This window comes from Amphiprion ocellaris, chromosome 2 (assembly GCF_022539595.1).
Source record: "Amphiprion ocellaris isolate individual 3 ecotype Okinawa chromosome 2, ASM2253959v1, whole genome shotgun sequence".
NCBI lineage: Eukaryota > Metazoa > Chordata > Actinopteri > Pomacentridae > Amphiprion > Amphiprion ocellaris.
This window is the reverse complement of record NC_072767.1, coordinates 6,607,694-6,628,789: the sequence shown is the minus strand read 5'-3', so window position 1 is coordinate 6,628,789 and position 21,096 is coordinate 6,607,694. Positions and strand designations below refer to the sequence as shown.

Below are 21,096 nucleotides of genomic sequence, written 5' to 3'. Positions count from 1 at the left end.
TCCATGGTAACTGATGCTGGAGCTAGATCTCCATGGTAACTGATGCTGTGGACTTACATCTCTATGGTAACCCATGCTGTGAAGCGACATCTCCATGGTTACTGATGCTGTGGATGTAGATCTCCATGGTAACTGATGCTGTGGACATAGATCTCCATGGTAACTGATGCTGTGGACATACATCTCCATGGAAACTGATGCTGTGGAGCTAGATCTCCATGGTAACTGATGCTGGAGCTAGATCTCCATGGTAACTGATGCTGTGGACTTACATCTCTATGGTAACCCATGCTGTGAAGCGACATCTCCATGGTTACTGATGCTGTGAATGTAGATCTCCATGGTAACTGATGCTGTGGACGTAGATCTCTATGGCAACCAATGCTGTGGACGTAGATCTTCATGGTAACTGATGCTGTGGAGCTACATCTCCATGGTAACCGATGCTGTGGACCTCATCCAACAGCAGATGACCCACTGAGCTGGAGGCAGGCCGAGGCCTCAGTCTTCCCCAGCTGGTGAAGGTGACGGAGGGCAGACAACTTTTGTTCCATCTCAGAGAATCTTTTCTAAAACAGAGCAGATACTCACCAAAAGAAGAAATCATGTCAGTCCATCCAAGCTCAGGCATCGCATTTTTCTGAACCTGCACTGAGGACATTTATACTGTTTGAACACAGCGTTTGGTTCTCTTTCTGTTCTCTTTCAGTTCTGCGGGTTTTTTTGTTCAGCGTTTTGTTCATTTGTTTGTTGTGCAAAAAGGTTTGATTAAAATATTAAACAAAAGTAAGAATGCCTGCTTTTGTAACAGAACAAATGCACAAAATGAGGCAATTATGACGCTTCTCATAAAAACACTGAATGCTAAAGAATTTCTGAAAACACAAATCATTCATATTTAGCAGGTCAGGATAAAATAAGAGGCTACAAATAATAATAAACTAGGAGCTGTTTGGGAGTTCCCATCACTAGTACCAACCAGAACCGAACCAGACTTTATCCCGAGCGGAAGTCCAGACTGACCACGTGACTGTTGCCATGGAAACAGCGTGTAAACTGCAGGGCCGCTGTTTGATTCTCTGCAGCTTCCGCTGGGCTCCGTTTGGTTCCAGTCAGAAACACTTTGATTCTCTGGAGGCTGAAAATGTCTCAGAGGTGAGTTCAAACATTTCTGTTGTTGTTTTAACCGGAAGTTACGGTTGGGAACGTTTCACTGATTAAATGACGTCAGTTTAAAGACGGTACCGAGCCCGGTGCTAAACTTTAAATACCGGAGCTCCGACGTTAACGTGACTTTAACGGGTCTTTAGACAGAAGAACGTTGATCTGTCGGAGCTGCAGGTGAAACAACACCTGGTCGTCAAGTTTATCCAAAATTGATCCAAAATGACAGAAAAAAAGTCTAAAATGACTCAAATGTGTCCAAAATCAAGTCAAATTGTGTCCTTAAAGACTACAATGTTCTCAAAATGACTCAAAATCAGTCTGAAATAACATAAATCTTGTCAAAAACGATATTTCTAAATGTCCCAAATGACTGAAACTTCTCCAAAATTCCTAAAATGTGTCAAAAATTAGATGAAATCCGTCCAAAATGGCCAAAAAATTGTTCAGAATGTTTTCTTGTCGTTTTGTTTCTCATTTTTGTCGTTTTGTGTTTCCTTATCGTCTCTCTTATGTTTTTTGTCTTATTTTGGTCATTTTGTGTTTCACTTTATTCATTGTTTTATGCTTTTTTTTGTCGTTTTGTTTCACGCTATTGTCGTTTTGTGTCTCATTTTTGTAATATTTTTCATGCTGTTGATCTCTTGTCTTTTTTGTCTGATTTTTGTCATTTGTCTCAAGTTTTTGTCGATTTGTGTTTTGCTCTGTTCATTGTTTTGTGTATCGTTTTTGTCGTTTTGTGTCTCATTTTTGTCATATTTTGTCTTGTTTTTGTTGTTTTTTGTCTTTTTTGTCTGCTTTTGTCCTTTGTCTCATGTTTTTTGTCATTTTGTTTCTCATTTTTGTCATGTTGCATCTGACTTTTGTAATATTTTGTCTTGTTTTTTTTATCTTTTTTGTCTGACTTGTCATTTTTTGTCCCACTTATGTTGTCTGTATTTTTTTTGGTTGTCTTGTTTCTCACTTCTGTCATTTTTTTTGTCTCATTTTTGTTGTTTGTCCATTTTTTTGGTGCTTTGTAGCTTTTTTTGTCTAATGTTTTGTCTCTTTATTTGTTTGGTTTTGTGTCGTTTGTCTCATTTTTTGTGATTTTGTGTCTCGTTTTTTTAATATTTTATTTTGTTCTCGTTTTTGTCTTTTTTGTCTGCTTTTGTCCTTTGTCTCATGTTTTTGTCATTTTGTTTCTTGTTTTTGTGGTTTTGTGTCTCATTTTTGTAATATTTTGTCTTGTTTTTGTTATTTTTTGTCTTTTTTCATTTGACTTTTGTTGTTTTTTGTCTCACTTGTGTTATCTATTTTTTTTGGCTGTTTTGTTTCTCACGTTTGTCATTTTTTTGTCTCCTTTTTGTTGTTTGCCTATTTTTTTGGTGGTTTGTGTCTCGTTTTTGTCCTGTTGCGACTGAGTTTTGTAATATTTTGTCTTGTTTTGGGTGTTTGTTGTCTGGCATTTGTAGTTTTGATCATAAAGTAAAATACTATATCCAAAATTAGTCCAAAATGACTAAAACTTGTCCAAAAAGCATTAAAAATTTTCCACAATCACCCAAAATTAGCCCAAAATGTGCAAATGAAAGAAGGTGCAAAAATGACCTGTCCTTGTGTGACTGTTCTGCTTCTAGCTGCACTGGTCAACAACTCCCCAAAAACAATCCTCTATTCCACACTTTCTTTCTGCTCCAGGACCTACTTCCAGCTGTGGGCAGATGTTCAGGTGGAGCTGAGGCGTCTGCTGGATGAGGAGCTTCCTGCTGAACCTCTGCGTCCAGAGAAGGACCGAGTGGTGTTCTTCCAGCGTCTGGCCACGTTCTACGTACGGTATATCCAAACCCTGCGGCAGCTGGAGGAGGCCTACGACCTGATGGTTCATCCTCAGAAGAGGCGACTCGTCCGGCAGATTCTGGACAGTGTGATGGGACGAGTGCTGGAGCTGAAGAATGAAATGGTGGAGAAGGAATTCTCAGAGTATCACTACATGGACGATGTTCTTCACGACCTGAAGCTCACTCCGGTGAGTTTATTCCTCAGATCTAAATGGAACCACGCTGGACTGGTCCAACATGGCGACTCTGATCTGTCTGTTTGTTCTGCAGGCCGAGCTGGAGATCCCCATCCCTCGATATTTCCTCAGGGAACGCAGCAAAGAAGTCCAAGAACGGAAGGCGATGGTGGCAGATCTCCTAAAAATGGTGGAAATGAATGAAAGTCCTGAGGTGAGTTAAACGAAGAGCCACATAGGATTTGAATGGAAACGTTATTTTATTCTTGATGATGTTACAGTGAATAGTTGAGAGACATGAAAAAACACATCTTTGGAGGTAATTATAAAACCACAAGCTGCTTTATTTCATAATGTCTATATCAGGGGTGTCCAACATGCGGCCTGCGGGCCTAAAGCGGTCCTCCAGAGGGTCCAATCCGGCCTTCAAAGTGTAAAAATTCCAGAGAAGACATTAACTGCAGATTGTAAATTAGTAAAACTGTAAATTTAAAATAATTTCTGGACCATGACAAGTTGTTTTGATCATAAAGTAAAATACTAGATTGTTCATTGTCCTGTTGTCATTTTGTGTCTCATCTTTGTAATATTTTGTCTTGTTTTTGTTGCTTTTTGTCTGACCTTTTTCTCACATTTTTGCCATTTTGTTTTTCCGTTTTGTCTCACTTGTTTGTCTGTTTTTGTCCATTTCTTTGTTGCTTTGTAACTTTTTGTCTGTTTTTTGTTTTGTTTTGTGTCGTTTGTCTCATTTTTGTCATTTTGTGTTTGCTTTATTCATCATTTTATGTTTCCTTTTTGTCTCGCTTGTATTTTTTGTCTTATTTTTGTTGTTTTGTTTCATGTTTTTGTCTTTTTGTGTCTAATTATTGTAATATTTTGTCTTGCTTTTGTTTTTTGTCTGACTTTTGTCGTTTGTCTCGTGTTTTTGTCATTTTGTGTCTTGTTTTTGTCGTTTTGTGTCTCATTTCTGTCATTTTTGTCGTTCTGTTTTTTTTGTCTTGCTTGCATTTGTTTATTTTTTCGTCATTTTGTTTCTTGCTTTTGCCATTTTGTGTCTCATTTTTGTAATTTTTTTCTTGTTTTTGTAGTTTTTTGTCTTTTTTCGTTTGGCTTTTGTCATTTTTTGTCTCACTTGTGTATTTTTTGGACGTCTCGTTTCTCACTTTTGTCATTTTTTGTCTCGTTTTTGTTGTTTGTCCATTTTTTTTGGTGCTTTGTAGCTATTTTCCTCTAAATGTTTTGTCTCTTTTTTGTTTTGTTTTGTGTCGTTTGTCTCATTTTTGTCATTTTATTTCTCGCTTTTGTCGTTTTGTGTCTCATTTCTGTAATATTTTGTCTTGTTTTTGTTGTTTTTTGTCCTTTTTAAAGTCAAATACTATATCGTTCAGTTCCAGATGACTAAATGTTGTGTTCCTTTGTAGACACTCTGTGATCTGGAAGTTGTAATGTGGAAATGATAAACTGAGGTTGAATGTTGTTGAAATTGAATTTATTTTTCCTTTAGAAACTTCAGGTTGTTCATGATGTTTTGTAAAAAAAATTAAAAATCCTTAAATGTGAACATTTTAGGCACTAAAGGAAAGGGAAACATTTGGAGTTGTGGTTATTTATAGGCTGACGCTGGACGTCCATGTTTAGGGAAACGGTGAGAGTCGGTGGAATCAGTAAAACAACTTCCCACCTTCAGAACCAAACTTAACTTGCTGTGATCTTATCGTTATTAAAACTGGATCTTTCTGGTTCCTGCAGCCTCAAGCGGTCAAACACATGAGTCCAGAGGAGGCGGTTCGGCTCGTCCAGCTGGCTGAAAGAGCTCGACAGGGATGCCTGAGGGCCAAGCTGAACGTGGAATGTAGAAACATGAACCGGATGTACAGGACTAAAGACTCTGGAGCAGCTGATATGGAGCTGGCAGCGACCTGCATCCAGAAGGTCTTTTGTTACCGACGGGCTTCTCTCTTTGTCTTCAGCCTTCTTTGGTCCTCAGGTGCTCAGAGGTTTGGTTTGGTTTGGTTTGCAGGTGTGGAGGAGCTTCGTGTCAAGGAGGAGGACAAAGGCTGAACGACAGGAGGAGATGTTTTTTCTAGGAATGGTGAGCGATAAGAGCCACTTTTACTGTTTTAATCTGCAAAATTAGATCAGTTAAGTATTTAAAAGGCCAGCAGCACCTTTAATGGAACCTGCCTGAAAGCTGCATAATAGATATTCGTCAGTACAAGACGTCATCCTCATCTTTCTGCTCCTATAAAAAGTATTTAGCCACACTGGAGGTTCTCCTCTTTTAGTGCTTTTCAACACTGAATCATGGTCAAAATAGTTAGCCATTTTTGACAAGAATTTCCAAAAAAAAGAGATTATTTCATGTCAAAGTGACAACTGATTTCTACAAAGTAATGCCAGTTAATTAGAAATATAAAACACAAGATCAGTGTTTACCTCCTTCCAGTCAGTGTTTAGTAGATAAACCTTTAGTTCCATCATTGATCCTGTTGGTCTCCATCAGTCTGAACATCTGGACGCTGAAGTTTCACCTCCTTCTTCTTTATAGACTGTTGAAATCTGTCAAATTCCACAGAGATCCTGAGTCAACAGAACTTTTTTAATTCTCAGTTGTATTGGGGTCTGGACTTGGTCTCCAGAACTTCAGGCGTGTTGTCTTCAAACCATTCCTGTGGAGCTCTGTAGTGTTTAGTGTCCACCAAACATATCATCTAGTCTGATAGACATAAAGCTCCATCCTGGTCTCCTCAGACCAAAGAACCTTCTTCCAGGTGACTTCAGAGTCTCCACATGTCTTCTGGTGAACTCTAGTCCAGATTTAATTTCAGCTTTTTCCAACAGAGTCTTTCTCTTTGTCTCCATAAAGCTTCGACTGGTGAAGAACAGACAACAATTGTTGGATGAACAGTCTCTCCCATCTCAGCTGCTGAAGCTTGAAACTCCTTCAGAGGAGTCATAGGTGTCTTGGTGGCCTCCCTCACTAGTCTCTTTCTTCTCGGTCTCTCAGTTCTTGAGGACGTTCTGCTCTAGTCAGATTTATTCATGTTCCATCTTCCTTCCATTTCTTAATGATGGATTTAACTGGACTCCAAGAGATCCTCAGGAACTTGGAAATGTTCTTGTATCGTCCTGACTGACACGTTTCAACAACCTTTTCTCAGAGTTTCTTGGAGTGTTCTTTAGTCTTCATGGTGTAGTTCTATCCAGGAGTACTGATCCACCAGGGACTGGACCTTCCAGATTCAGGAGTCTTTATATTACATCCATCCATCCATCCATCCATCTTCTACCGCTGATCCGGGTCGGGTCGCGGGGGCAGCAGCTTTAGGAGGGAAGCCCAGACCTCCCTCTCCCCGGCCACATCATCTAGCTCCTCCCGGGGGACCCCAAGGCGTTCCCAGGCCAGCTGGGAGACATAGTCTCTCCAGCGTGTCCTGGGTCTTCCCCGGGGCCTCTTCCCAGTGGGACGTGCCCTAAACACCTCACCAGGGAGGCGTCCAGGAGGCATCCTAATTAGATGCCCGAGCCACCTCATCTGGCTCCTCTCTACGCGGAGGAGCAGCGGCTCTACTCTGAGATCCTCCCGGATGGCCGAGCTTCTCACCCTATCTCTAAGGGAGAGCCCAGCCACCCTGCGGAGGAAACTCATTTCAGCCGCTTGTACCCGCGATCTTGTTCTTTCGGTCACTACCCAAAGCTCGTGACCATAGGTGAGGGTAGGAACGTAGATCGACCGGTAAATTGAGAGCTTCGCCTTTCGGCTCAGCTCCCTCTTTACCACGACGGACCTGTACAGCGCCCGCATTACTGCGGAGGCCGTAGCAATCCGCCGGTCGATCTCTCGTTCCATCCTTCCCTCACTCGTGAACAAGACCCCGAGGTACTTAAACTCCTCCACTTGGGGCAGGACCTCATCCCTGACCCGGAGAGTGCACTCCACCCTTTTCCGGCTGAGGACCATGGACTCGGATTTGGAGGTGCTGATCCTCATCCCAACCGCTTCACACTCGGCTGCGAACCGATCCAGTGAGAGTTGGAGGTCCTGGCATGATGAAGCCAACAGGACCACATCATCCGCAAAAAGCAGTGACGGAATCCTGAGGTCACCAAACCGGACCCCCTCAACACCCTGGCTGCGCCTAGATATTCTGTCCATAAAAATTATGAACAGAATCGGTGACAAAGGGCAGCCCTGGCGGAGTCCAACTCTCACTGGAAACGAGTTCGACTTATTGCCAGAGATGCGGACCAAGCTCTGGCACCGGTCATACAGGGAACGGACAGCCTGTATTAGGTGGTCCGTTACCCCGTACTCCCGGAGCACTCCCCAGAGGGTTCCCCGAGGGACACGGTCGAAAGCCTTCTCCAGATCCACAAAACACATGTGGACTGGTTGGGCAAACTCCCATGCACCCTCAAGGACCCTGCTGAGGGTGTAGAGCTGGTCCACAGTTCCACGGCCGGGACGAAAACCACATTGCTCCTCCTGAATCCGAGGTTCGACTATCCGGCGGATCCTCCTCTCCAGTACCCCTGAATAGACCTTCCCGGGGAGGCTGAGGAGTGTGATCCCCCTATAGTTGGAACACACCCTCCGGTCCCCCTTTTTAAAAAGAGGGACCACCACCCCAGTCTGCCAATCCAGAGGCACTGCCCCCGATGTCCACGCGATGTTGCAGAGGCGTGTCAACCAGGACAGCCCCACAACATCCAGGGCCTTGAGGAACTCCGGGCGGATCTCATCCACCCCCGGGGCCCTGCCACCAAGGAGCTTTTTAACTACCTCGGCGACTTCGACCCCAGAGATGGGAGAATCCACCCCTGAGACCCCAGGCCCCGCTTCTGAATCAGAAGGCGTGTCGGTGGGATTGAGGAGGTCTTCGAAGTACTCCCCCCACCGATTCACAACGTCCCGAGTTGAGGTCAGCAGTGCACCATCCCCACTATACACAGTGTTGACAGTGCACCGCTTTCCCCCCCTGAGACGCCGGATGGTGGACCAGAATCTCTTCGAAGCCGTCCGGAAGTCGTTTTCCATGGCCTCGCCAAACTCCTCCCATACCCGAGTTTTTGCCTCGGCGACAGCCGCAGCTGCAGCCCGCTTGGCCAGCCGATACCTGTCAGCTGCCTCCGGAGTCCCACAGGCCAAAAAGGCCCGATAGGACTCCTTCTTCAGCTTGACGGCATCCCTTACCGCCGGTGTCCACCAACGGGTTCGGGGATTGCCGCCGCGACAGGCACCGACCACCTTACGGCCACAGCAACGATCAGCCGCCTCAGCAATGGAGGCACGGAACATGGTCCACTCGGACTCAATGTCCCCCACCTCCCTCGGGACATGGTTGAAGTTTGACCGGAGGTGGGAGTTGAAACTCCTTCTGACAGGGGACTCCGCCAGACGTTCCCAGCACACCCTCACGATCCGTTTGGGTCTGCCAGGTCTGACTGGCATCCTCCCCCACCATCGGAGACAACTCACCACCAGGTGGTGATCAGTTGACAGTTCCGCCCCTCTCTTCACCCGAGTGTCCAGGACATGCGGCCGCAAGTCCGACGATACGACAACAAAGTCGATCATCGAACTGCGGCCTAGGGTGTCCTGGTGCCAAGTGCACATATGGACACCCTTATGCCTGAACATGGTGTTCGTTATGGACAATCTGTGACGAGCACAGAAGTCCAATAACAGAACACCACTCGGGTTCAGATCGGGGGGGCCGTTCCTCCCAATCACGCCTCTCCAGGTCTCACTGTCATTGCCAACGTGAGCGTTGAAGTCCCCCAGCAGAACTATGGAATCCCCAGAAGGGGCGCTCTCCAGCACCCCCTCCAAGGATTCCAGAAAGGGCGGATACTCCGAACTGCTGTTCGGCCCGTAGGCGCAAACAACAGTAAGGAACCGTCCCCCCACCCGAAGGCGAAGGGAGGCCGCCCTCTCGTCCACCGGGGTAAACTTCAACACACAGTCACCGAGCCGAGGCGCAATGAGTATTGACACCCCTGCTCGGCGCCTCTCACCATTGGCAACTCCAGAGTGGAAGAGAGTCCAACCCCTCTCGAGAGGGCTGGTTCCAGAGCCCCTGCTGTGTGTCGAGGTGAGGCCGACTATATCAAGTCGGAACTTCTCAGCCTCGCACACCAGCTCAGGCTCCTTCCCCGCCAGAGAGGTGACGTTCCACGTCCCTAGAGCCAGCTTGTGTAGCCGGGGGTCGGTACGCCAGGCTCCCCGCCCCTGGCCACCACCCAACACACATGGCACCGGACCCCTATGGCCCCTCCTGCGGGTGGTGGGCCTGCTGGAGGGGGGTCCCACGTCTCTTCTTCGGGCTGTGCCCGGCCGGGCCCCGTGGGAAGAAGCCCGGCCACCAGACGCTCTCCATCGAGCCCCACCCCCGGGCCTGGCTCCAGGGGGGGACCCCGGTGACCCGCATCCGGGCAAGGGACTCGTGGTTCCAAAGTTTTTAATCTTCATTGGGGTCTTCTGGGCTGCTGTTTGTCTGGTCCTTCACCGAGGACCTGTTTGTCTTGGGTGACCCTACCAGGGGCATAAAGCCCCGGACAACATAGCTCCTGGGATCATTAGGACACGCAAACCCCTCCACCACGATAAGGTCGCAGCCCAGGGAGAGGCTTTATATTACAATCACTGAGAAATCCACTGGCCTCAGATCATCCATTTACTGAAGGTGACTTCTACCACCAACTGGCTGCAGCTTTAATTAGTCGATTTAAAGGGGGTGAATTTTCATCCAGTCACTTATTTTACATTTTATATTTTCAATTAATTAAAATTACTTTGTAGAAATCTGTTTTCACTTTGACATGAAAGAGTCTTTTGAAAGAGTCTTGTAAATGTCAGAAAAGCTGAATCATATTGACCATGATTCAGCGTTGAAAAGCAATGAAGAAGAAACACTTCATAGGGGGATGCTTTTTTATTGGCGCTCTAAGTCCGACCATCCATCCATCCATCCATCCATCCATCCATCCATCCATCCATCCATCCATCCATCCATCCATCATCCATCCATCATCCATCCTTCATCCATCCATCCATCCATCCATCCATCCATCCATCCATCCATCCATCCATCCATCCACACATCCATCATCCATCCATCCATGCATCCATCCATCCATCCATGCATCATCCATCCATCCATCCATCCATCCATCCATCCATCATCCATCAATCATACGTCCATCCATCCATCCATCCATCCATGCATCCATCCATGCATCCATCCATCCATCCATCATCTATCCATCATCCATCCATCCATCCATCATCCATCCATCCCTTCATCCATCCATCCATCCATCCATCCATCCACACATCCATCATCCATCCATCCATCCATCCATGCATCCATCCATCCATCCATCCATGCATCCATCCATCCATGCATCATCCATCCATCCGTCCATCCATCCATCATCCATCAATCATACGTCCATCCATCCATCATCCATCAATCATACGTCCATCCATCCATCCATCCATGCATCCATCCATGCATCCATGCATCCATCCATCCATCCATCCATCATCTATCCATCATCCATCCATCCATCCATCATCCATCCATCCATCCTTCATCCATCCATCCATCCATGCATCCATCCATCCATCCATCCATCCACACATCCATCATCCATCCATCCATCCATCCATCCATGCATCGATCCATCCATGCATCATCCATCCATCCGTCCATCCATCCATCCATCCATCATCCATCAATCATACGTCCATCCATCCATCCATCCATGCATCCATCCATGCATCCATCCATCCATCATCCATCATCTATCCATCATCCATCCATCCATCCATCATCCATCCATCCATCATCCATCCATCCATCCATCATCTATACACAGTCTATCACAGGGCTACACACAGAGACAATCACACTCCCATTCAGACCTACACAGACAGTTTAATGTTACCAATTAACCTTGGCATGTTTTTGGACTGTGGGAGGAAGCTGGCGAACCCAGAGAAAACCCAGCAGAGAGAACATGGAGACTCCACGCAGAAAGCTCCCACGCCCAGGAGCAACTACAGTTTCTATCTGTATCATATGAAGCCATTTGATCTATTTTTTCCCTTAAACGCTTAACGTTCCTGTCCTTGATTGTCTTGTTTTTCTGAGAACCTGCAACAAACAAAAGATTTTTAAACTATACAATATGTTTGGATCACTTTCGTGCTAGATAATGGATCCAAAACACCAGCTGCCGTCCCCTGCAGAAACCACTGCCCAGGCCAATGAAGCCTGCACACGAGTGAAACAGGAAGAGCACGAGGAAGCTTACCAAAAGTCCATAGAGGTGGTTACAAACCAGCTACGAGATATGGAGGGCCACGACATGAGCAAAACCATGAAAGAGCAAATTCGGCAGTGGTTCATTGAATGCCGGTAAGGAACCACAGATTTTGTTTTTATGCTTTCTTTCACACATTTAACAGAACTGATGTTGGTGTATTTTATATCTTTTGTGCTTTTGTGTTTATAGTAATGCTACAGGAGTGTTTCCAGACTACCCAGATGAGGAGGACGGAGGCTCCGCCCTCATTTTTGCTCAAAAGAACCCTCAGCAGGTAAAACACAACCTCGGTGAAAAGTCTTAGTTGCACACTTTTAGGATGGGTTAGTGTATGAATCATGTCAAGCATATATTTTTTTTATATAGTTAATGGAAGAACTTGCTGAAAAAGAAGTAGCAGCAAACAACAAACCAAAAGGGAAAGAGGAAAAGAAGGAAAAAGGGAAGAAGGACGAAGCCAAGGATGATAAGGAAGTAAGAGAACACAGCTGTATTTAATGATCAGTCACTGATTTAATATACAAGTCATTAAAATCTGGTGATATCACACCATTTAAAGTGAACAACAATATGGAGCAAATGGAATTAGTTCAAAGTGGAATCAAATAATGAACAAAGCAAACCAATATAAGGCTCTTCTGAACCACAGGAGGAGGCGGCCGGGTTGAAGATGATGCCCTCGGCTTTTCTGTCAGATTTGGAAGAAGGACACAAAACATTTGTTGGTATGTTTAAATTTAAAACTGTTAAGATAGCTACTGGTTCACAGTTTGTTTGCTGCCTTTCTAAAGATTAAAAGTTAAAATCTAGATCTGGCTTCAAAAAGGACTGATAATTTACATTTAGGTCTAAACCAGCTGGAGAGTATGCTGTTTAAATGGTAGAACTGCACATCTGTCATGGCTGTCCAAAATACTATCAAGGTTTTCATTTCATTTAATCTCCCTAAATAATAATTCAAACAAATAATAATAATTTAAACAGCGAATGTCTCAGTGATTGTAGGATAAAGACTCGTGGATCTGGAAGGTCCAGTCCCTGGTGGATCAGTACTCCGGATGGAACTACACCATGAAGACTAAAGAACACTCTGAGAAACTCTGAGAAAAGGTTGTTGAAAAGCATCAGTCAGGACGATACAAGAACATTTCCAAGTTCCTGAAGATCTCTTGGAGTCCAGTTAAATCCATCATTAAGAAATGGAAGGAAGATGGAACATGAATAAATCTGACTAGAGCAGAACGTCCTCAAGAACTGAGAGACCGAGAAGAAATAGACAAGTGAGGGAGGCCACCAAGACATCTATAACTCCTCTGAAGGAGTTTCAAGCTTCAGCAGCTGAGATGGGAGAGACTGTTCATCCAACAACTGTTGTCTGTTCTTCACCAGTCAAAGCTTTATGGAGACAAAGAGAAAGACTCTGTTGGAAAAAGCTGAAATTAAATCTGGACTAGAGTTCACCAGAAGACATGTGGAGACTCTGAAGTCACCTGGAAGAAGGTTCTTTGGTCTGAGGAGACCAGGATGGAGCTTTATGTCCATTAGACTGGATGCTATGTTTGGTGGACACCAAACACTGAACATCATCACAAACACACCATCAACACTGTGAAGCACAGTGGCGGCAGCATCATGATGTGAAGTACGGTAGAGGCAGCATCATGATGTGAAGCAAGGTGGTGGCAGCATCATGATGTGAAGTACGGTAGAGGCAGCATCATGATGTGAAGCACGGTGGTGGCAGCATCATGATGTGAAGCATGGTGGTGGCAGCATCATCATGTGAAGTACGGTAGAGGCAGCATCATGGTGTTCCTCAGCAGCAGGTCCTGGAAGGCTTGTAAAGGTAGAGGGTAAATGAAATCCTGGAGGACAACCTGATGCAGTCTGAAGAGAACTGACACTTGGAGAAGATCAGTTTTTCATCCAGATGAGTCGAAGCAAACAAACGAAGATCCTCAGCAACAATTTAAAGACAACGTGGTGAAAGCTCAAGAATCAAGAATCTTTATTGTCATTGTGTTTCCACACAGTGAAATTACGATTGGTGACTCCCAGCAATAGATAAAAAATAGAAAAAGGCACACTATATATAAATAAAATAAAAAATATTGAAAAGATCTTAATATGTAAACAGTTTATATTGTATTCTGGAGGCCGAGTAAGAGTCCAGACCTCAATCCAACTGAGAACTAGAAAAGTTCTGTTGACTCAGGATCCCTGAGGAACCTGACAGAGTTTCACAGCTTATAAAGAAGACTGAGGTCTTTTGAAATGTGTTTTCACTTTTCTTTACATTCTTGTCTAAAAGCCAAATTATACTGACCTCGGTCACTAAAAGGGGAAACGTTACCAACTGGGATGTAGTTTCTCACTCTCATGAATAAAACTCAGGCTGAACATTTGTCATCCTCAGATTTTTGGCAAACCCGTGACGAGTCTGAAAACTTCATCCAGAGGCACGAGGTGGAGCTGATCAAGGAAGAGAAGAGGAAAGTGGTTGAAGAAGAGATTCAGAAGCAGGTGTTGTTGGCTGCAAACACACATTGTTCTAAAAGTGGTATCAGTGCCACGTATAACCAAAGTGATGGTTCTGTGTTTGTTCCAGGTGGATGAACAGATGAGACAAGAGCTGGCTGAGTGGAAGCTGTCTGTGGATAAAGACAAGGGTGGCAAAGCAAAAGCAAATGCAAAGGTATCAAAGTGAAACACGATGTTCGCAGATTACATGAATTCACTCGAGCTGTTTGCTCATTATATGGATTTTACTCGACAGAAGAAGAAAGCATCTAAGAGTGGGAAGAAGAAGAAAAAGGAAAAGGACCTGACGGCTGATCGGTGAGTTTCAGGACGGAATCGAGTCATATGAAGCTGATCAGCTGGTCAATGGAAAGCTCTAATTTATTCATGTCCACCAGGACGCTGGAGTCTCTGTGCCAGGAGCTGGTGGAACAAGGTTTACTGAAGCAGGCCGACCGTGTTCGACTGCAGGACTACCTGGGTGAGGCACACTTGAAGAAAACATTTGGTCTCAGAATCCTGATTGTACTTTGCTCTGATCGCCAATTACATTACAGTGATTTTAACAAGTGAGCTATAAAGAAATGACTTAGTGGTGATGTGCTGCCCTCTTCTGGTTTGTGACTGCCAAGACACTGCTCTGATGTCAGTCCTTGTGGTCGGAGTCGGGGTGACCCAGACAATTTCCTGTATAATATAAATATAGAAAAAATACAGCAAAAAATATTGTAAAAATAAAGTAAAAACATAGTAAAAATGTAGTAAAAATACAGTAAAAATGTAGTAAAAATATAGTAAAATATATTTACAAATACAGTTAAAATATAGTAAAATATAGTAATAGACAGTAAAAATAAAGTAAAATATATTAGAAAATACTGTAAAAATATAGTAAAATATATTTACAAATACAGTAAGAATATAATAAAAATATAGTGAAAAATACAATAATAACATAGTAAAAATATAGTAAAAATAAAAGTAGTAAAATAAAGTAAAAATACAGCAAAATATAGTAAAAATGTAGTAAAATATATTCAAAAATGCAGTAAAAATGTAATAAAAATATAGTAAAAAAATACAGCAATAATATAATAAAAATATAGTAAAATATAGTCATAATACAATAAAAATATACACTACTATTCAAAAGTTTGGGGTCACCCAGACAATTTCCCGTTTTCCATGAAAACAGGAATATAAATATAAAAAAATACAGCAAAAACACAGTAAAAAATAGTAAAAACATAGTAAAATATATTTTAAAATGTAGTAAAAATGCAGTAAAAATATAGTAAAAATACAGTGAAATATAGTAAAATACAGTAAAAACACAGTAAAAATATAGTAGAATACATTAAAATATACAATAAAATATAGTAAAAATACTGCAAAAATAAAATATATTAAAAATACAGTAAAAATATAGAAAAAATATTGGAAAATATATTTTAAAATACAGTAAGATATAAGAAAAAGAGAGACTGTTCTATTTGTGATTTAAAAGAACTGTTCCTCTGTCTCTAACTTCAAGAGAGTTCTGTTTCCTGCTTTCACCCGGTGTTGGGGTGTGACATCGGATCTATCCTCCAATAGATTCGCTCACAGGGTTCTTTGTCGTTTCTTTAAATTTGTTAGCTCTGTATTTACTATGCCAAGCGCTGGGAGACGACAAAAGTGGTGGATAGATAGTGGATGGATGGATGGATGGATGGATGGATGGATGGATGGATGGATGGATGGATGGATGGATGGATGCATGTTCAGATGTTCAGCCAGCTTTAAGATGAATATATCGGTTTGCCTCTGATGAAGACACAGTGGTGTTGGAAGGCTGTGAAGTAAACGGTGTGACTATGAAGATCTGTCCAGATAAGAAGCTGCATTTTGCTGGAAGATGCTTCAAAGAACCAGGTTTCGATCAGGTTTTTTCGATTTGTTTTTTCATCCACTATTTTGCCAAACAGTCAGAACGGAATCCAAAGTTTGTTTTCTAGAATGACCATACAGTTGACATATCAGTCTCAACAAAAACTAAACAATATATGAAGATTTATCTCACAAGTTTTGTGTCAGTTGATGCATGTGAAACAAAATTTTAAAGTGGTGCCAGTAAATCACAGCTGATTAAACCATCTGCTGCCTCCTGCTCTCAGGTGACTACAGCTATCTTGGAACCACACTGAGGCAAAACGACATCGAGCCAATGCCGTCATTATCAGATGTGCGACAAGTCCTGTCTCTGTACGCAGTTCTGCCGTTAGGTATGAAGACATTCGGTCCATATTTAGAATTAGCTGAAAGTGTCGTGGTCTGAGAAGAAGAAGTGTTCTGTCTGCAGGCTCTCAGTCGGTGCATGAGAAGGCTCCTCTGGTGAAGGCCATGCTGCTGGTCGGACCTTCAGGTGTCGGGAAGAAGATGCTGGTTCATGCAGTTTGTCAGGAGACGGGATCCACCATGTTTGATCTGTCGCCTCTGAACACAGCAGGGAAGTATCCAGGAAAGAGCGGCTTGGCCATGATGCTCCACCTGGTGTTCAAGGTACAAGAACACCCGACAACATATTTAAACTTGTGTTCTGAGTGACTTCCTGCTGATAACTAGAACTAACAGAAGCAGAAAGAACAAAGCTGCTTTGCCAACATCCAAATGTCTTATTTGAAGCATCTGATCTGTTTCATCTCTCACATGTTGAGAACGTATAACGGCCAAAGGAAATTCACTGTTATTGTCAGTTTATATCAAACAGCAAACATTTATTCCCTCGGACAGGAAACAGAACAGAACAAAGACAGTACATCTGTTTATTAATCCTTTAATAAACAGCCACAGATCTGATGTAGAGGTTGATGTTCTGAAGTGTCCTTCACACTGTCTGAGCTTCACATTAACCCTGGTTTCCACAGAGAACCCCTGAGTCAAGTCTGAAGTAGCTGCCATCTGTTTTTACAGCTAGATGGAGAAAGTAGTTCACTGTCTGTGGAGTCATTTTAGGAGCTCTGACTAGTGGTACTATGACTCCTTCTATACCTCCTGATTAGTGGTACTATGACTCCTTCTGTACCTCCTGATTAGTGGTACTATGACTCCTTCTATACCTCTTGATTAGTGGTACTATGACTCCTTCTGTACCTCCTGATTAGTGGTACTATGACTCCTTCTGTACCTCCTGATTAGTGGTACTATGACTCCTTCTGTACCTCCTGATTAGTGGTACTATGACTCCTTCTGTACCTCCTGATTAGTGGTACTATGACTCCTTCTATACCTCCCTATTAGTGGTACTATGACTCCTTCTATACATCCTGATTAGTGGTACTATGACTCCTTCTGTACCTCCTGATTTACGACCTCAGATCTGACGAGACGACCTGCTGATTGTAAGCATATTACTAAGCGGAAAAGAAACTAATAAGCGTGCCCTGTGCTTCACTGGTTTTTAGTTGCTCACTGATCTTCCTGGATCCTTTTCCATCTTTGTCGAGTCTCTCAGTCAGATTTTTCACTTCCTCTGTTCAGTTCTTTTCCATGTGGAGCCATGATGCAGACATAGATAGACACGGTCCATAGGTCCAGAACTGAGAAAGTTCTGCTGTTCACAGCTCATTTTAGAACCATGTTCATTGGTTAGACTGAATGAAATCACAGATGGACTTAGTGTTGTTGTTTTGTTGGAGTTTCTGCTCGGGGCTCTCTATTTTCAATATAGTCTTTCTCAAGTGTTTGCTTTTGATTGTTCATCACTTGAACCTCCAGTCTCTAACATTTGACACTTAAGTGGGACTTACTTCTGTTGTAAACTGTATATTTTAAATGCTTAACGTCATAGAGAGCTGATAAGTCAGTCAAATATCCTGAAAAATGCAAATATAGAATAACTTCCTGCTGTTTATTGTGTGCAGGTTACAGCATGTGCTCATGTTGTTCCTAAAACACTGGTTGAGATGTACATATCTCTGATGATAGCAGCATATTGTCTAGAATTTTAAGTAGTGGGTGTCTTGCAGGAATAAACATTTTCATCCTACTTGGCTAGGAAGTAAAATTACAGTTCTTGATGACCATTTTCAGGTCGCGAGGCTGCTGCAGCCTTCAGTAATATGGGTCGAAGACGCAGAGAAAATGTTCTACAAGAAAGTTCCCAAGGAAGAAAAAGAGGTACTGCTGAGAAAGATGGAATCACCTTGTTCTACTGATGTATTTATGTATCCTCATGGTCATTCTGACTGATTGTGTCCCAACAGTTGGATCCAAAGCGGCTGAAGAAAGATCTGCTGAAGTCTCTGAAGCTGATCAAAGGAGAGGATCGTGTTCTGTTGATAGGAACAACTAAAGACCCGCTCAGCGCTGACATTAAGTCACTGTGTAAAATGTACAGCAAGATCATCCTCATCCCGAGACCGGACTACGGCTCCAGATACAGTAAGAACACCAGAGCAACGTCCAGTCTGCTGCTCTTATTCAGTGGTGTGAAAGGTCACGTTTAGCCATTTGCTTTCAGTCCTGTGGAAGCGCCTGATCCAGAAGCAGGGCGGCGAGGTGACCGAAGCCCTGGACCTCAGCTCTCTGGCCAAGATCACCGACGGCTACACCCCAGGTCACATGGTCCAGGCCATCCAGAGCGTCCTCACCAAGCGTCGCATCCTGATGCAAACCAGCCGGCCGCTGACGGCTGTCGAGTTCGTTCCTCCGTTGGCCAAGATCGACCCGGTGTTCCAGGAAGAGGAAGAAGCCCTGAAGGTACACTGGGTTTATTCTATTTAACGAGTAACTCAACGACAGACTGCTTTCCTCTCTGTTACGAAGTCCCAAACAGACCAGAAACAAAACAGACCAGAACCAAACCAGAACTCAGATGTGTTTCTCCTCCTAAATGTCATGTGTCTATCTGCTGTACTGATGAAGTTCTGAGGCACAGAAATGATGGATAAAGTCCATTAAAGAATGATAAATCTGGATCCACCTCTATGGACTTCAAGGACCCGGAAGTCTCCAGTTCTGAATGTTCTAAATGAGACTAAATTTAGAGACTGGAAGCAAGAAAGGAGAACGTCCTCTGTAGAAAGTTCTAGAGTAGACCTACCGACAATTGGAAACTTTCTAGAACTTTCTCCAGGGAATGTTCTCCTCTATGGACTTAAAGGACCTGGAACTCTGGAAATATTCCCAGTATGAAGGTAGAACTCTGATCATTAATAAAGGTACTGGAGATGAAGAACCAGATGGTTGTTTTGGGTAATTGTGCTTCTTTTGGTGAAGATTTTGTGTCTTTTTGTGGAAACTTTGCATTTTTGGTGCTGGTTTTGCATCTGTTGGTGGTAGTTTTGGCCTTTTTGTGGTAATTTTGCATCTTTTGGTGGAGAATTTTGTCTTTTTGTGGTATATTCACCTCTTTATGTGGTGATTTTTGGTCTTTTTGTGCTGATTTTGTGTTTGTGGTAATTTTGGCCCTTTGTTGGCGATTTGGTTTCTTTTTGTGGGAATTTTCCAGCTTTTTTAGTCATCTTCGTTGCAATTTTTTACCAGAACTCAGATGTGTTTCTCCTCCTAAAATGTCATGTGTCTATCTGCTGGACTGATAAAGTTCTGAGGCTCAGAAATGATGGAAAAAGTCCATTAAAAAGTGATAAATCTGGACCCACTTCTATGGACTTCAAGGACCTGGAAGTCTCCAGTTCTTAATGTTCTAAACGTAGAGACTGGAAGCAAGAAAGGAGAACGTCCTCTGTAGAAAGTTCTAGAGTCTACTCTAGAGGACATTCTTCAAAGACCTGGAACTCTGGAAATATTCCCAGTATGAAGGTAGAACTCTGACCATTAATAAAGTTACTGCAGATGAAGAACCAGATGTTCTGTGGAGGTCAGGCAACAACTTTAGTCTTATTTTGTCATTTTTTTTGTGCTGAATTTGAGTTTTTGTTGCAATTTCATCTGTTTTGTGGTAATTTTGGTCCTTTTTGTGGTGATTTTGGATGTTTTTCCTGACATATTTGAAATTTTCAAGGTAATTTTGGCTCTTTTTAGGGTGATTTTGACCATTTTTGTGGTTATTTTGCATGTTTTTTTGTGCCAAATTTGAATTTTTGTCACAATTTCCCCAGTTTTGTGGTAGTTTTGGTACTTTTTATTGTAAATATGGCCATTTTTGTGGTGATTTTTTGTGTCTTTGCTGGCACATTTGAACATTTCAGGGTGACTTTGGCTGTTTTTAGGGTCATTGTGCAAGTTTTTTATGCTGAATTTGAGATTTGGTCTCAATTTCACCTGTTTTGTGGTACTTTTGGGAGTTTTCGTGGTGATTTTGGGTATTTTCGTGGCATATTTGAATTTCAGGGTAGTTTTGCCTATTTTTGAAGTGATTTGGTGTCTTTTAGTGGCAATTTTCCCACTTTTTTATTCCTAGTATGAAGGTGGAACGCTGATCATTAATAAAGTTACTGGAGATGAAGAACCAGATGTTCTGAGGAGGTTCTGGTTGGTTCTTCATGATGCTTGCAGTTAAAAGTGTGTTTTGTCATCCCCACATCAGCAGTGATGTCACATGAGCTCACCTGTGCAGGTGATGGAAGCAGACAGATGTTGAGTTACTCTTCAGTTTCCCTGATCTGATCGTTTTATTGATTTGTTAATGATTGATTCCGGTGTTTCTCCAGAACTGGTACGCTAAGACTCCTCTGGGGAAGAAGAGGATTAAAGCTGCAACAGGAAAAGAAGAAGAAGAAGCAGGAAAAGGAAAAAATACAAAGAAGAAGAAGAAGAAGAAATAAACTGTTTAATCTGAATGGTTTGACTTTTACTGAAACGAGATAGAAGCTTCTGAGCAGCTAAACTGATTATAAATAATAGATTGTAGATTATAGATTACAGATTATAGATAGATTATGGATTACATATTATGGATCGATTATAGATAGATAATAGATTACAAATTATAGATTATATATTACAGATTATAGGCTATAGATTATAGATAGATCATCCTCTCCCTCCTCCTCCTCTTCCTCTTCCTCCTCTTCTTCCTCTCCTCCTCCTTCTCCTCCTCCTCCTCCTCCTTTCCCTCCTCCTGCTCTTCTCTCTCCACC

The 21,096-nt window shown here is 42.9% G+C and overlaps 1 protein-coding gene across 1 annotated transcript; it reads left to right on the top strand.

Annotated features, from left to right (window-relative positions):
- Positions 1 to 1,041: 1,041 nt before the first annotated feature.
- On the top strand, positions 1,042 to 20,806 carry zgc:153738 (uncharacterized protein LOC558115 homolog). The gene is made up of 19 exons (XM_023264160.3): positions 1,042 to 1,155; positions 2,845 to 3,172; positions 3,255 to 3,374; positions 4,910 to 5,092; positions 5,181 to 5,252; positions 11,381 to 11,586; positions 11,684 to 11,768; positions 11,861 to 11,968; positions 12,144 to 12,219; positions 13,911 to 14,017; positions 14,103 to 14,189; positions 14,271 to 14,332; positions 14,413 to 14,495; positions 16,171 to 16,278; positions 16,356 to 16,555; positions 18,086 to 18,172; positions 18,259 to 18,436; positions 18,516 to 18,754; positions 20,668 to 20,806. The coding sequence occupies exons 1-19, from the start codon at positions 1,145 to 1,147 to the stop codon at positions 20,779 to 20,781; spliced, it is 2,454 nt and encodes an 817-aa protein (XP_023119928.2). The 5' UTR covers positions 1,042 to 1,144; the 3' UTR covers positions 20,782 to 20,806.
- Positions 20,807 to 21,096: the final 290 nt, after the last annotated feature.

Bases quoted from the DNA above. Each gene is read 5' to 3' on its own strand.
- zgc:153738 (XM_023264160.3), top strand. The intron at 5,093-5,180 runs GTCTTTTGTTAC...TTTGGTTTGCAG, and splicing joins CAGCGACCTGCATCCAGAAG to GTGTGGAGGAGCTTCGTGTC. The intron at 18,173-18,258 runs GTACTGCTGAGA...GTGTCCCAACAG, and splicing joins TTCCCAAGGAAGAAAAAGAG to TTGGATCCAAAGCGGCTGAA.